Below are 13,861 nucleotides of genomic sequence, written 5' to 3'. Positions count from 1 at the left end.
AAGAGAATTCTTCAGAAGCCTGGTCATAGGTAATAGGTTGGGCTATTAAATGATCTTTGTGTGACTTGGTGGTGCAGTGGATAGAGTGTTGGACTTGGGATCAGGAAGACCAGAGTACAAATCCTGCTTCAGATACTCCTACCTTACAGAGTTGTTGTGAGGATCAAGTAAGATAACATAGGTAAAGCATATAGGCTATATAAATATTAGCTATTATCATTATTATCATGAAGTTTCCTTCAACTCTAAGATTCTGTGAAATGGTCCTCCTTTCCCTTGTCAATTACATTCCATTTATTTTCACTATTGTCTTCTGTCCCAAGAAGATCTCAAAGCACTTACCAAAAACCATTCAATTGTTTAAAATAGTATTATTACCCAAGAGCCTAAAAGGAGACAAGAGGAAGGCATATAGAGCCTCTGGCATGCTCATCCTCCTAAAGGAAGGCTGTTTATTTGGGTTGGATTGGCCTAGGGCCAAGCAGATGATCTGGTTCAGGGTGTCCTGTTTGAGGAGACAGGAGGTTGTTTGTCCTCTTTCTAGAGAGCCATTGGTCCAGGGGGAGGAGGGAAAAGACCAGGGACAAAAGGAATTGAGAGGAAAGGGAAGGCAGAGCTGGGACAAAGCATTTTCAAGCCAAAGGGAGGAGTTGAAAATTGTACAGCCTGTGGATTACTGATCACTCTGAGCCTTCATTATAATACATGCTACTTGACTTACCACAGAGTTAATATTTACATACCATAATGAGCACAGTTACATTTTTCTCCTGGCATTAAAAATCAATGCATTTATAAAAATTAATCTTAAGTCCCTCTTCTGCTCCTGTTTATACTTTACCTTGCCTACTCATACTCCAAGCTCTAAGGGAAGGATGCGTCTCTTTGATGATGGCACTTATATCTGGATTTCAGAAAGGTATCTGTAGGTTCTGAGGAAGAAGCAGTTGCTTGTACTCCAAGGAATAAAATAGTGGAGCCCCAAAAGATACCAGGTAAGAGTTGATCCAGTAAATGGCAGAGGAAATATAGGGGGAAAAAAGTTGATATGTCGTGGCTCCCTGAGCAGGTGGGTGGAGACAGTTATTTGTCAAACCAATAATAATAAAGAGGTCTGTTGTCTTCCTAGAGTAAATATTCAAGACATAAAAGAGAATCTCTTAAGACTTGTCCAAATGGATGCCTACTAACCACTTGTGATGATTCACAAAGTACAAGTGATACTGCCAGAAGGAACCTAAAAAGTATCGTCAATGATTACAAAATTGTGGAAAAACAGAAACAAAACCTGAAGACCATAAGAGTGCAGGCTGTATTTCCCCCTCTGCTGTATATTGATGGAAAAGGATACAAAACAGAAAGTTATTTGGGGGAAATGAACAGTTGGCCAAGAAGATGGTATCCAAAAATAGGATTTGGATTTCTGGGCCATGACTTATAATACAGGGATCAGAGACCACTTGCTAGTGAGGGAGTGTACCTTAACAAAGGGTATTTAGGATATATTGACTTAGCATTTTGCAAATCTAATAAAAAGAGCTTTATAATAGAAAAGATGGGGGAAGAAGAGAATGCCTAGGTGTATTCCTTAAACCAGATGTCACAGAAAGCAGCTGAAGAAAAGAATAACTTCTTAGATTTGCATCAGTTCACAAGTGGCAAAATCTCCCTGTAATGGGAATGTAAATTTAAAGATCTTCCCTGCCCCTAGGCTAAAGTGCACCTGGAGCCTGGGGTGGGAGGCTTGTTTTTCAGTAGATACTTTTTTCTCTGAGCCAGGAGAAGGCTATATAAGCCCTGATGTGAGTCTTTGTTTTGGGGGGCTCACTTTGAGAAGTGTTCTGTGATTTGATATGGATTCTGGGAAGCCTTTGTCCTGAGCCCCCCCGGCTTTGAAAAAACCCAGATGTTGAAACCCAGATGTTGACTGGGTATGGATGTAGTGGTTGGACAGTTTGAAATCTCTCTACTAGATCTGTTTCTGTCTTGATAATTCTGTCTGTGTACTTTGAAGTTCGGGGTGCTGACCTTTTCCCCTGAACAAGGTAAACGATATATGTCTGACTGATTAAAGTGAGCTTGTTAACCCATTTTGAGTTGCTTTCCTTTAACAAAGCAGATCCAAGAACCTGTGGTGGCAGCAAACCCTGAGGACGCTTGGGGTGCTTGCTGCTACATTCCCCAAAAGGAGTCTGTAGTAAAACCCATAACTTCAAATGTCTGTATACAAATACTCAAATTTTATTCAACAAGCAAGATATCTTAATTTAGGCAGGAAAATTTTATGGTGGAATGAAACCTATGACTAGACCATAGCTCTGGAGGGCATAGATACCTTATTCAAAACAAACAAAAAAAAGATAAAAGGGGGATTGGGGTGATGTCTGGGAGCATAGTATTATATATTAAGAAGACACACTAATGTAAGGAAATCTAGGAAGTAGAGTTGGAGAGGCATGATGGAGAGCTTTTGGGTGAAGATCAGTGGAAGGAAAGATAGAAACCATATAATATTTGTATCAGTGATTTGGATAAAGGCATAGATATCATGTTCATCAAATTTGCAGATGACACAGAGCTGAATAGTCAAAATACTAGAGGATGAGAGGATCCAAAAATATCTTGATAGCATTTGGTCGAATCTAATGAGATAGAATTCAATAGGGACAAATGTTATACTTGGAGTCAAAAGTCAATGTCTTCAGTGCAAGATGAGGAAACTACACTTAGGCATCAGTTTGTCTGAAAAAGAACTAAAAGCTTTAGTGGACTGAAGGTTTAATATGAGCCAGCATTGGGATGTGGCAGGCCACAAAGCTAATGTGAGATTTATTTTTTAAATTAACTTTCTTTTCTAATGTGAGCTTTGCTTTTAAAATTAATTTTCTTTTCTAATGTGAGCTTTAAAAAACAAATGTGGGCTTCATTAAGAGGGGAATAACTTCCAGAAATAAGGAGCAGATAATCTCTCATTGCTCTGCCCTTATCAGACCATATCTGGCATATTGTATTTAATTCTGAACTCTAGCTGGAGAGCTTTCAGAGGAGGGCACCAGCACAGTGAAAGGGCCTTGAGTCAATGTCATGTAAGGAATGATTCAAGAGACTGGGATATTTGGCATGGCTCCCTGGGAGAGCCTTTTTGCCTATAATTGAATCCCCATTGCTTAGCACAGTGCCTGGCCCATAGTTAATATTTAATAAATATTTCTTGACTTGACTGGGGAAGGGAAGAGTTGGGGGAGTGGGGAGTAACTTGATAGCCATATTCAAGTATTTGAAATGCTGTCATATGAATAAGGGATCAGATTTGTTCTGTTTTGCCCCAGAAGTTAGAAATTGGAATAGACAAAAGGCAAATTTATATTTAACATCAGGAAAAGTTTCCTAACAATTAGAGCTCTTCAAAATTAGAATGGGCTGCCTCAGGAGCTAGGGTTCCTTTTCACAGGAGATCTTCAAATAAAAACTGAATGACACTTGTCAGATATATTACAGTGGGGATTCCTTTTGGATTGGACTAGATAGATGTGGAGATGCTTTCTAATGCTAAAATTCTGTGACTTTGATTTTTGTAGAACAGAATGGATTCTGTGGATCATGTCCTGGTGAGAATCTAAAGGCTTCCCAGAATCTAAAGGTTACAGAGAATGAAGAGAAAAGGCTAAAGAGAGATCCAGGGAGAAAGCAACAAAACATCATGTGAAGCTAAAAGACATGGGATTGTTTAAGCCTGATAAGAAAAGACTGAGGGATCATTTAAATCTATTCCTTATGCAACAGAGGATGGGTCTCCACTGTTCTTGCCTTTACACTGAGGACAGAATAAAGGAAATGGGTTCAAATAAGAGCAGGAAGTACTTAGTTATAGCAGTACTTTTGTGGTAGCTCACTTACATGAACTGAGGGAAGAATGAAGTAAGCAGAGCCAAGAAGATGGAATATATTACTACAACCCCAACTGAAAATGTTATGTTGTAGAACTACAAAGAACAAGCCTGTTCTCAAAGAAGAGATATGAGAAGACAACATTCACCCCACCCCATGCCTTTGCAGAGGTAGAGTGTCCTCAGGTGTGGGAACATTGTATATGCTTTCGGATTTTTTACATATATTGACCGGTTTTGCGCATTTTTCTCCTTAAAAATATCATTTATTATTTGGAATGGTCCTCTGGGGGAGGGAGGATGAATACTGGGAGAAACTTAGTGGTTATAAAAATGAAAAAATCAATAAAAATTTTATTCTAAAAATAGTATGATATTGAAATTAGTAAATAGTGAGATCAGACCAGCATGGGCTTCCCAATGGGAAAATGAGTGATTTATCACACAGGGACATTCCTTCTCTACAGAAATTTCAGTTCAGAAGATGTAATTATCATTTAGGGCTAGAGAAAATGGAATAGAGAAATGAATGAACAAATGACTCCTTCAGAGAGTTTCTCAAAGCCTCAGCTCCCTAGTTCAGTGTCTCCTAGACATGCATCTTTGTTGTTTAACTTCAGTCTCTTCTGTTGTAGTAGTAGCTTCATTCAATCTCTGTGGAGGTGGGCCCAGTGCCCATTATTTTGTTGTTCAGTTATTTCAATTGTGCTCAACTCTTCATGAGCCCATTTGGGATTTTCTTGGCAAAGATATTAGAGTGGTTTGCTATTTCCTTCTTCAACTCATTTTACAGATGAGGTAAACTGAGGTAAACAAGGTTAAGTGACTTGCCCACGGTCAGTTAGTAAGTATCTGAGGCCAGATTTGGATTCAGGAAGAGTCTTCCTGACTCACAGCCTGGCACTCTATCCACTGTGCCACCTAGCTGTCCATTATCCCCTCGTCCCCACTCCTAAAAGAAAATTCAGAGCCTGGGATATTGTTCCACTCAACCTTCTCTTCTCTGGACCCTCATTCCTTCTTTGTCCTTGAGGATGTCTATCCCCCCTCTCCGAATCCCTGGCCATTTTTTCCGGTAGCCTGTGCCAGCCAGCCCTGCATCCCACATCCCCAGCTGTTGACATTTCGTTGACATTCCCCATCAGATAAAGAAAGGGTATCTGTTATACAACAATAGGGAGAAACGCAAAGACAATGGGAAATTGTGCTTCCGATGGGGTGGGGACAGGGAAGTAAAGTACAAACAGACAGACAGGGGGTTGGGCAGAAGAGGCAAGGGTTTTGAAGCTGTTGGATGTCTGGGTCTCACCCCAAGAATCTCTTTTTCCAAGTGATGCTCAGATCCGGGCCAGGACCAGGACACAGTGTGCAAAGGTGAGAAAGCTTCTGGCTGGGAGGTCTGTAAAGGAGTACAGAGATAGCAGGAACATGATAGGTAGTTTGTAGATTATAGACAACCTTCCCTTCTCTCTCACTAATGTAAACCCCATAGTGAGGGAAGCTAGCTCATACCTTCCTCCAGCACAGCCCAAAGGGCATTCTAGAGACCTTCAGCGAAAGACAGCCAGCCCCCAACTTGCCCACTCCTCAATACCAACTGTCAGGATATCCTGTATCAATTTTGTCCTCCAACTGACTTGCAGTCAGCCAAACAAATGCTTACTAAGTACATATTATAGGCCTACAAATCTCTCAGGGTCCCCATTCCTCCAACCCTCCCATCCAGGACTGGCATCTTCCCCTTGTTCCTATGGCAATAAGCTTTAGCAGATGGAGTCCCAGACTGGGAAGCTGGACATCTGAGTCCCATGCCTGGCCTAGACATGGAATAACCTAGGATGAGTCTTGGAATCTCAGTCTCTCTCTTCAAGTCTTGGAAAAGAAAAAGTATCTTTTTGGGGAGGTTGGGGGGAAGACAGTAGAGATTAGATCTGTAAAATGCTAAGAGATCTTTGTGCTATAAAATACTTGGAGATCCTGGAAATGGGAGTAACTTTCAACAGGATTCTCTTTTTCTCAAACAGGACAAGAGGTTACTAATTATTGCCTTACTCTGTTACTGTGGAGGTAGCTTCTTCTTGGTAAGGAAGCAGACCCCTGTTCCTGCCCTTCTTTGTGTTAGACATATTCAACCAAGATAATGTATGTGAGCATGCTTTGAAAAATATAAAGCACCATACAAATATTACCTAATTTTTCCATTATTCCTGAGCCAGTTTCAGTGTTTCTTTTCACCTCCACATTCTGAGTTCTGCCAGATAGCAGTCTCTCTCCTTCCCCCAACATCTCTTGGGGGAGGGGGTAAAGTCACTTTCCTCTCTCCCCAGTTCTGATTTCTTCCCCTTCTTTCCAACAGGAAATTTTCTTTCTGTTGTCTAACTTCTAGTTTTACTGCTATAGCATGTTTGCCTCTTGTTCTTTCTTTCTGGGGAGACAGAAAACAGTCAGGTCTTTTCCTTATCTCTTTAACTCCCTTGCACTGTCTCCCCACAGCAATCTTGCCTGTGATTCTTCCTGCTACCAAATTCAGTCCCTGTGGCTTTGTCCCATTGAAGATGGAACCCAGGTGGGCACCCTCTCCTGAGAATGCCTGCTCAAACCCCACTATGACATGCTCCCCATACCTTCTATTCTCTAGACTCACCCCCTATGTTTCTTTTTCATTTCCTAAAATGATGATTGCCCTGTTATGACTGTCATTACAGATCACCTTCTAGCTGAGTTCCTGTCATGCCTAATCAACTAATTCTCCCTGTCCTCTGGAGTCTCCTCTTTCGTCTAGGTGTTGCCATCTATCACAAAGGCACAGGGAACCCAGGTAAGATGGCCCCAGCCTAAGGAACAAGAGTGGCTGGCTGGGAAGACCCAGGAATGGGTGAGAGATATTGGAAGGATGGAGGGGAGGACGGATGAGCTACTAAGAGGAAGGGTCAAAGACTTGAGGGACACCTAGAGGGAGGAAACAGGAATTGGGGTGGGAAAGGGGACACTGGTAGGGAGATGGGCAGGGGCTGGAAAGGGTCATAGAAGACAGCTTGGGGCCAGGGTATCCCTGTCAATCTGGCCCCCTTTGCCAGCGCCCCACCCTGGTCCCCACTACCTCCTGCCCCCCATCCACGAGGTCATTCACTCTCGCCGCGGTGCCACGGTCACCCTACCCTGCGTTCTGGGCACCCCACCCCCCAGCTACAAGGTGCGCTGGAGCAAAGTGGAGCCTGGGGAACTACGGGAAACACTGATCCTGATTACCAATGGGCACCATGCCCGGGGCTACGGGCCCCTGGGAGACCGTGCCAAGATGAGGAGGGGGCACAGTCTGGATGCCTCCTTGGTGATCACGGCTGTGGCTCTGGAGGATGAGGGGAGATACCGCTGCGAGCTCATCAATGGACTAGAAGACGAGAGTTTGGCATTGACCCTTAGGCTGGAAGGTAAGGAAGTCAGGTGTCTCTCTCCCCCAGCGACTCTTCAATACCCCACCTCCAGGATCCCGTAAGCCTCTATCTCTTCACCCCCAGGAGTAGTTTTCCCGTACCAGCCCAGTCAGGGCCGATACCAGTTTAATTACTATGAAGCTAAGAAGGCGTGTGCAGAGCAGGACGGGCGGCTGGCCACGTACCCTCAGCTCTACCAGGGTGAGCAGACTTCGAGTTACAGTCCCGGGCGGGGGGTTCTCTCCCTGACTCCTGGCACCATTCTTCTCTCCCGGGCCTCGAGTTACCCTGGGAGCCGCGAGAATAGGAGATGTGGGTGTGGTGAAGGAGATAGTTTGGCAAAGGGGGGAATGAGAGAAATGGGAATGCGACGATGCTGGGAGGGGAGTGGCAGCCCCTCCTTTCCCGGTTCTGCCCACAGCGTGGACTGAGGGCCTGGACTGGTGTAACGCGGGTTGGCTCCTGGAGGGCTCCGTGCGTTACCCTGTGCTAACAGCTCGAGCACCCTGTGGAGGTCGGGGCCGGCCAGGGATCCGCAGCTATGGGCCCAGAGACAAGCATCGTGATCGCTACGACGCCTTCTGTTTCACCTCCGCTCTGCAGGGTACGGGGAGTGCGAGCTGGGGAGCGGAGTGGAGGACACAAAGACGAGGAATAGAACTGAGGCTGCCGGAGCAAAAGAGGGGTTGAGACCTGGGGAGGTGGGAGAAAATAGTCGAGATTTGGGTTGAGGGTGGGTGGAGCAGGAGAAGAGGAGGGACCAGGAGAGTAGGGCGGCACCAAAAGAACTAGGGCGGTTAGAGAAGGAGGTGGGGCCTGGGCCTAGAGAAAGAGCAAGGACTTGGAACTGGGCAGCGAAGAAGAGGTGGGGGAGAGGGAGGAGAAAGAGAGTGAGGGGAGGAGCCAACAAAAGGGGGCGGGGCTATACCAGAGGCGGGGCCATCTGAATGGAGCTGGATTAGAAAATAGAGTGGGGCCTAAAAACCAGAAAAAAGGTGGGGCCTGGGATGGGGAGGGGACTAAAAGATAAGGGGGCACTTCTGTGAAGTAGGGCTAGGGAAGAAGGGTAGGATTAGAAGAGGCGGAGCCTGGGATAGGGAAGGTGGGGCAGACAAATGAGAAGGGGCTAGGGCAGGTCTGGACCTACTTTAGAAAGAAGTGGCGCAGTGAATAGAGCACTAGACTTGGAGTCAGGAGTACCTGAGTTCAAATCCGGTCTCAGACACTTAATATTTACTAGCTGTGTGACCTTGGGCCAGTCACTTAACCCCAATTGCCCTGCCTTCCCCCCCTCCAAAAACGAAAAAAGAAAGAAGCAGGGTTGGAGGTAGAGAAGAGAAAGGACCGTCGAAATGGGGCGGGATTACAGAATGACGTGAGGTCTGGAACTAGAAAAAAGGAGGGGCCCTAGGATGGGTTGAGGGCTGGAGAAGATGAGAATGGCGGCTAAATGAGATGGGGTTAGGAGAATAAGGGCGGGATTAGAGGAAGACACAGGGCCTGATCTGAGGCTAAAACTAGAAAAGAGAGGGAGGGTGCCAAGCTACAAAAAGGAGAGATAAAAGATAAATGGTATGGGGCTAGGTAGGGGCGGGGCCAGAATTTAGGGGAAAAGAAGTGGGGCCTAGCAGGACTAGAGAGAGGGCAGGCAAAATTAGCAGAGGTAGGAAACAGGAGCGGGGCCTGAGAAATGTGGAATGGTCTAGAGAAAGGTGGAAACGGGCAATAGGGCAAGAGGCTTGGTTAAGAGAGTGGCGGAAAAAGAGGCGGGCTGGGGAAAGGGTGCGAGACTAGGGAACAAGGTGGGGGTTGGGGGTGGGCGAAAAGGGCAATTTTAAAAGGCCAGTCCATGGAATTTTCATACAGCTGGAGTCAGCCTCACACCCTTATTCTCCGCCTTCTGGGCGAGGCCTCATCTTAGCCTCTCCCCTTTACTCCTCCCAGGCCACGTGTTCTTCGTGCCTGGCCGTCTGACGCTGGCAGAGGCTAGCGGAGCCTGCGCGAGGCGCGGAGCTGTGCTGGCCAAGGTTGGCCACCTCTATGCGGCCTGGAAGTTCTCGGGCCTGGACCGCTGCGACGGGGGCTGGCTGGCAGACGGCAGTGTGCGCTTCCCCATCACCACGCCGCGACCTCGCTGCGGGGGCCTCCCGGATCCCGGAGTCCGCAGCTTCGGTTTCCCAAGCCCAGAGCAGCCGGCTTATGGGACCTACTGCTTTGCCGAGACCTAGGGCGACATCCCTTCTAAAGCCCCAGTCCAGATAGCAACCCTCCTTCCCATTGTTGGATAAAAGTCCAACTGGGAAAGAGACTGAGTCAAGTTGGGGACGGGGTGTGTCTGCACTGCCTCCCTCCTTTCTGAACTTCTTCTTGCTAGACCGACTGGGGAGATACGGAGGACTTAACTGACACTCTCCATTTCCCGCACTGCAGATAGCTGTGCCAAAGTCCAGGCGGGCCCGGGCTGGAGGCGATTGTAGATGCTTCCTGGCCACTGCCCTTCCTGGATGTGATTTGGCTAGAGGATGCCTTTGGGCTGACTGAGTGTACCCGCCCTGAGGGCTAATAGTATTTAAATGGTGCTTCCCCTTGGAGAGAGCATGTTCGGCATGCCAGAACTGAACAAAGTCCGGTGTCGAAATATTAACTGATCTTTGTAGATTAATAAAATAACCGTGAAGTCCTTCGCTTTCCAGAGATGTTAAAAACATTTAACTACGTCGGTTACCGTTCCTCCATCACCCTCAGTCAGGGATAAGCAAGGACCATCCCGAAGCATGTAGTGACAAGGGAGGCTGCAGTGAAAGGGGAGCAATCTGCGAATGGGGATGTGTGTGGATTAATTATATAAGGCCTAAGGTAGGTACACTTCCTGTTGTCAATCATGTGGGACGAGCCCCAGGAAACAAGAAAGTAGAAAAGTAGAAAAGGTGTCCTGACACACAACTTGAGAGCTAGGGCAGGGGGAGGGAAGGATGAAGAAGGTCTTACTTCTGAAACTGGGGTCGAGTTGAGGGGGGAGATTTTGAGGAGAGACGATTGGAGTTAGAAAAAACCGGGAGGTGCAGAGACCAAAAGAGAAGGAAAGATAGAAAAGAGATGGACCACTGCAGGGTGTTGGAAAAGTCAGGAAAGAGCAGGAAAACCATCTCCTTCCTTTACCAGGGAAGATGTAGGGCCCAAAACACCTGCGTCGCCCCCTCCCAGAGCTTCCCCCCCCACATTTCTCTAGGTCTGAGTCCAGGCTTCCTTCCCCCAGACTCATTCCTCTCCCCCTCCTTCGCGGGAGCCAAGGACCGAGGCATTTCACCCCGCTATTCAGTTTCTCTCAAAGCCTCAATTCTCCCCCGCGCAGCTGCTGGGTAATTGCGTGCCGGCGACTTCCGCTCCGCACCCCTTCGGCCACTAGCCCCCTTCCTGCTCCGCTCCCCCAGAGGTGGCGGCTGGCACAGAGTTGGCAAAGGCCCCAGGTGTCCGTACCACGTGCAGAGCTGGCCCGGGGAGTGGGGGTGGTGGTGTTGGTGTTCGGTGGCCTCGGTTTCTCTTCCGACCTTTGAGGTGAGGGGAGGTAGTAGACAGATTGGGTGTTGATCCATACGAGGGGCGGGGACCAGATTACCATCCTATCCAATGCCCTTTTAATACTTTTTATTTAAATTTTTATTTCCAATTCCAAATTCTTTCCCTCCCTCCAGCTCCTCGGTCACCCATTGAAAAGGCAAGAAATATGATACCCATTATACATATGAAGTCATTTAAATTGAACTGAAAAGGAGCACACACCCCTCTACTGTAACTAGGCAATTCTGTCTCAAGTCTAACATTCATCCTTCCCGGTACAATTTCACCAACCAGTCACTAAGGAGGACTGTGGGTTTCTAAAAAACCTAAGGAGAGAAAGTCTCTAGAAAGTCCGGCTTCTCAGCCCTCCTCGGAGAGAGATGAAGATCGGTGGAACTTAAAGTGATTGGCATTCTTCAAATCCCTGAAAGCAAGAGGCTTTAGTCTACGGAAGTTTGCTGAAAAGTCAATGGCAATAAATAAATAATTTAAAAATAAATAACCGAGAGGGTGCAGGAAGGGCTTCAGTATAGACTGCAGCTTTTGGAAGTTGTGCAACTGACTTGGCGAAGAACCTAATCCCCTTCCCTGGAAAATTCAAATATCTAGGGGATTCATTTTGCCCCCATCCTCTCTCTTGGTAATACTGGCTCAGGGTGGGGTGGAATGTGTGCTGTATCCTGATGGTGGAGCTGTAAGGATATGTTGACCTCTCTGTCCTAAAATATTCAGTTTCTAGGGGTCGGAAATTTCCCGATGTGGTGGGAGCGTGGTGGGTATAGTTAGAGGGGAAGCCTCCGAGTGATGCTAATTCGGCTAAAATAATAATGATGCCAGTCATATCACAGTAGATTTCAGCTCAGAAAAGTTAGTTACCTTGCACTACCTGCACTACCATTGACCGACTGATGCTATTAGAGTGAAGTCAGAATGGACCCGGGCGGGGATGGGGGTGGGGAAATTACTCTGACAGCCCTATTATTCAGGGCTGTTAGATGTGCCTTAGCCTCTGCACCATGGCAGTGTAGATGACTTTGAGCCCCTGACCAAAAAACAGCAGGGCTCCCCCTGCTCAACTCCCAAGAGAAACGGGCCAGTGGTTAAATATAAGCCGATTGAGCAATTGAATTTCACTCCCTTGGCTGCTGTTTGGCAGGGTCTAAACTGGGCCAGAGACTGGATGTTAACCCGGCACAGAAGGGAATGCCACCCTCTCCTTCCTCCAGTCCTGCTCCAACCCAGAATTTTTTTTTAATTTCTAGAGGTCATTGTGCCATTCCTCCTGCATCCACTCCAACATCCAGGTCCCAATACTTTTTTTTTTCCTTTCCTATCATCCTGGGAGGTGGCAATTCTCTGTTCCTTTCATGTCACTATTGGGAGTCCCTCCTACTATCTAATCCTAATTTCTTCCACCATCAGTCTTTCTCTGCTCTCCCCTGGGATGGATTCAGATTAACTTGGCATGTCCCTCCTCTTCCCCTCTTCATTGACACGGAGATAATGTAGGGTAATTCTTTGCTGAAGATTTCAAACTACTTTTGAGCAAAACCTCCCATATCACAAAGGGAAGAAACAAAAGGGGTGGGCAGAGAGTAGCTGAGCAGCCCTGGAAGAATCTAGGCGTCCATCTGTCCAGTCTTCTGTCCCTGCCAGTGATCATGTCTGGTCTCCCTGGTGCTGTAAAGAAAGTCTGGGAAAGACCCAGGCCGAGGTCCTGAAGGAGAAGGGAAGCAAAGATCCTGGGTCCTGGGGGATGGTAGGGGGGAAATGGTTAGTATTCTGGGCAGCGCAGCATTCTGTTCCGGCCAGTGTTTCTGATCCACCCCCTGGCACCAAGGTGCCTGCCACATTCCTTTATGGGAGCAGCTTGGCCCAGGAGGCTTCCTCCACACTCAGTAACTGCATATAGCTTTGCTCATCATCTATACGAGCTAGATGATCCCCTGATCCCCCTCAAATCATACCCTCAATGTCCACCAGCCCCTTCCTAGCCCCCTTTTCTGCCCAAACAGTGCTCCCTTAGGTACTGCCCCTCTTCCACATCGGATAACTCTAAAGGTTTCGTTACTTTCTTTGCTTGCCAAATCCACCTGCAGTCTAACTCTCAGCCCTGCTACTGCAATGTCAGCCCCACCCTATCTTTCTACCCTTCGGGGTGAGACACTTCAGGAAAACAGAATAATTCATACAGAAAGTAGGTGGAGCAGAGGTATTCATTTCATCTCCGTGTATGATGATGTTCAGTCATTTTCAGTTGTGTTTGCTCTTCATAACCTCATTTGGGGTCTTCTTGGCAAAGATACTGGAGTGTTTTGCCAATTTCTTCTCCAACTCATTTTACAAATGAGGAAACTGAGGCAAACAGGGTTAAGCGACTTACCCAGAATCACACAGCTAGTAAGTGTCCAGGGCTGGATTTGAACTCAGGTCCTCCTGACTAGAGGGCCAGCGAGCTATCCACTGTACTTTTCTCCCCTTCTCCCCCTCCTCCCCCCCCCAACCGGGCGCGTTGGGTGGGGAGTGGAGAGAAAAACGGAAAGGTCTGCTTTCTAGGGATATACTGCTCTTCCTTTGCTCCCCTTATTCATCCTTTCCTGAATCAACGGGAAGTCCTTTCTGCAATCTAACCTTCATCGGTTCTGCTTGTAGTAGCAGCGTCTTACTTTGCCTTACCCTAAGGAGCCCGCCCCGCCCCCTTCCCTCCGCCTCCCACCCGGCCTGTCTTCTGTTCCTTGTCCCCAGAATAATGTCCTACTTCGCTTGTCCTTTCTGTCTCGCTTCTCTGGTGCTACTGGGGCCAGACTCTGAGAAAGAGCCATAACCCGTGATCTCCAAGCCCCCTAGCTGGGGCGACAGAGGCTGTTCTTGGCCGGAGCCGGCCTTGTCAGAGGGGCGGGGGGCGAGAGGAGAAGAGAGGGAGGAGGGGAGGGGAGGGAAGCCGGGGCGCCCCGGGGGAAGAAAGGGGGTTTTGTGCGGTGC

At 47.4% G+C, this 13,861-nt stretch overlaps 1 protein-coding gene across 1 annotated transcript; it reads left to right on the top strand.

Moving 5' to 3' along the window:
• The first annotated feature begins 5,928 nt into the window (after nucleotides 1-5,928).
• HAPLN2 (hyaluronan and proteoglycan link protein 2) lies at nucleotides 5,929-10,001 on the top strand. Its single transcript, XM_069107555.1, has 6 exons — nucleotides 5,929-5,968; nucleotides 6,593-6,705; nucleotides 6,965-7,318; nucleotides 7,406-7,522; nucleotides 7,743-7,925; nucleotides 9,266-10,001. Exons 2-6 carry the CDS (start codon nucleotides 6,618-6,620, stop codon nucleotides 9,547-9,549), a joined length of 1,026 nt encoding a protein of 341 aa, XP_068963656.1. The 5' UTR covers nucleotides 5,929-5,968; nucleotides 6,593-6,617; the 3' UTR covers nucleotides 9,550-10,001.
• Nucleotides 10,002-13,861: the final 3,860 nt, after the last annotated feature.

Source organism: Petaurus breviceps, unplaced genomic scaffold (genome assembly GCF_028583685.1).
Source record: "Petaurus breviceps papuanus isolate PSGF00001 unplaced genomic scaffold, PetGlider_PUasm1.0 90165, whole genome shotgun sequence".
Taxonomy (NCBI): Eukaryota; Metazoa; Chordata; class Mammalia; order Diprotodontia; family Petauridae; genus Petaurus; species Petaurus breviceps.
Note: the sequence above shows the minus strand (reverse complement) of the source record. Positions and strands in the feature narration are given on the sequence as shown.

What these genes read in the sequence shown, in the direction of transcription:
- HAPLN2 (XM_069107555.1), top strand. Translation starts at nt 6,618, where the DNA reads ATGCCTAATCAACTAATTCTCCCTGTCCTCTGGAGTCTCCTCTTTCGT. An exon ending in CAAAGGCACAGGGAACCCAG is followed by an intron (nt 6,706 to 6,964) that starts GTAAGATGGCCC and finishes CCCCTTTGCCAG; the next exon opens with CGCCCCACCCTGGTCCCCAC. An exon ending in GTACCCTCAGCTCTACCAGG is followed by an intron (nt 7,523 to 7,742) that starts GTGAGCAGACTT and finishes TTCTGCCCACAG; the next exon opens with CGTGGACTGAGGGCCTGGAC.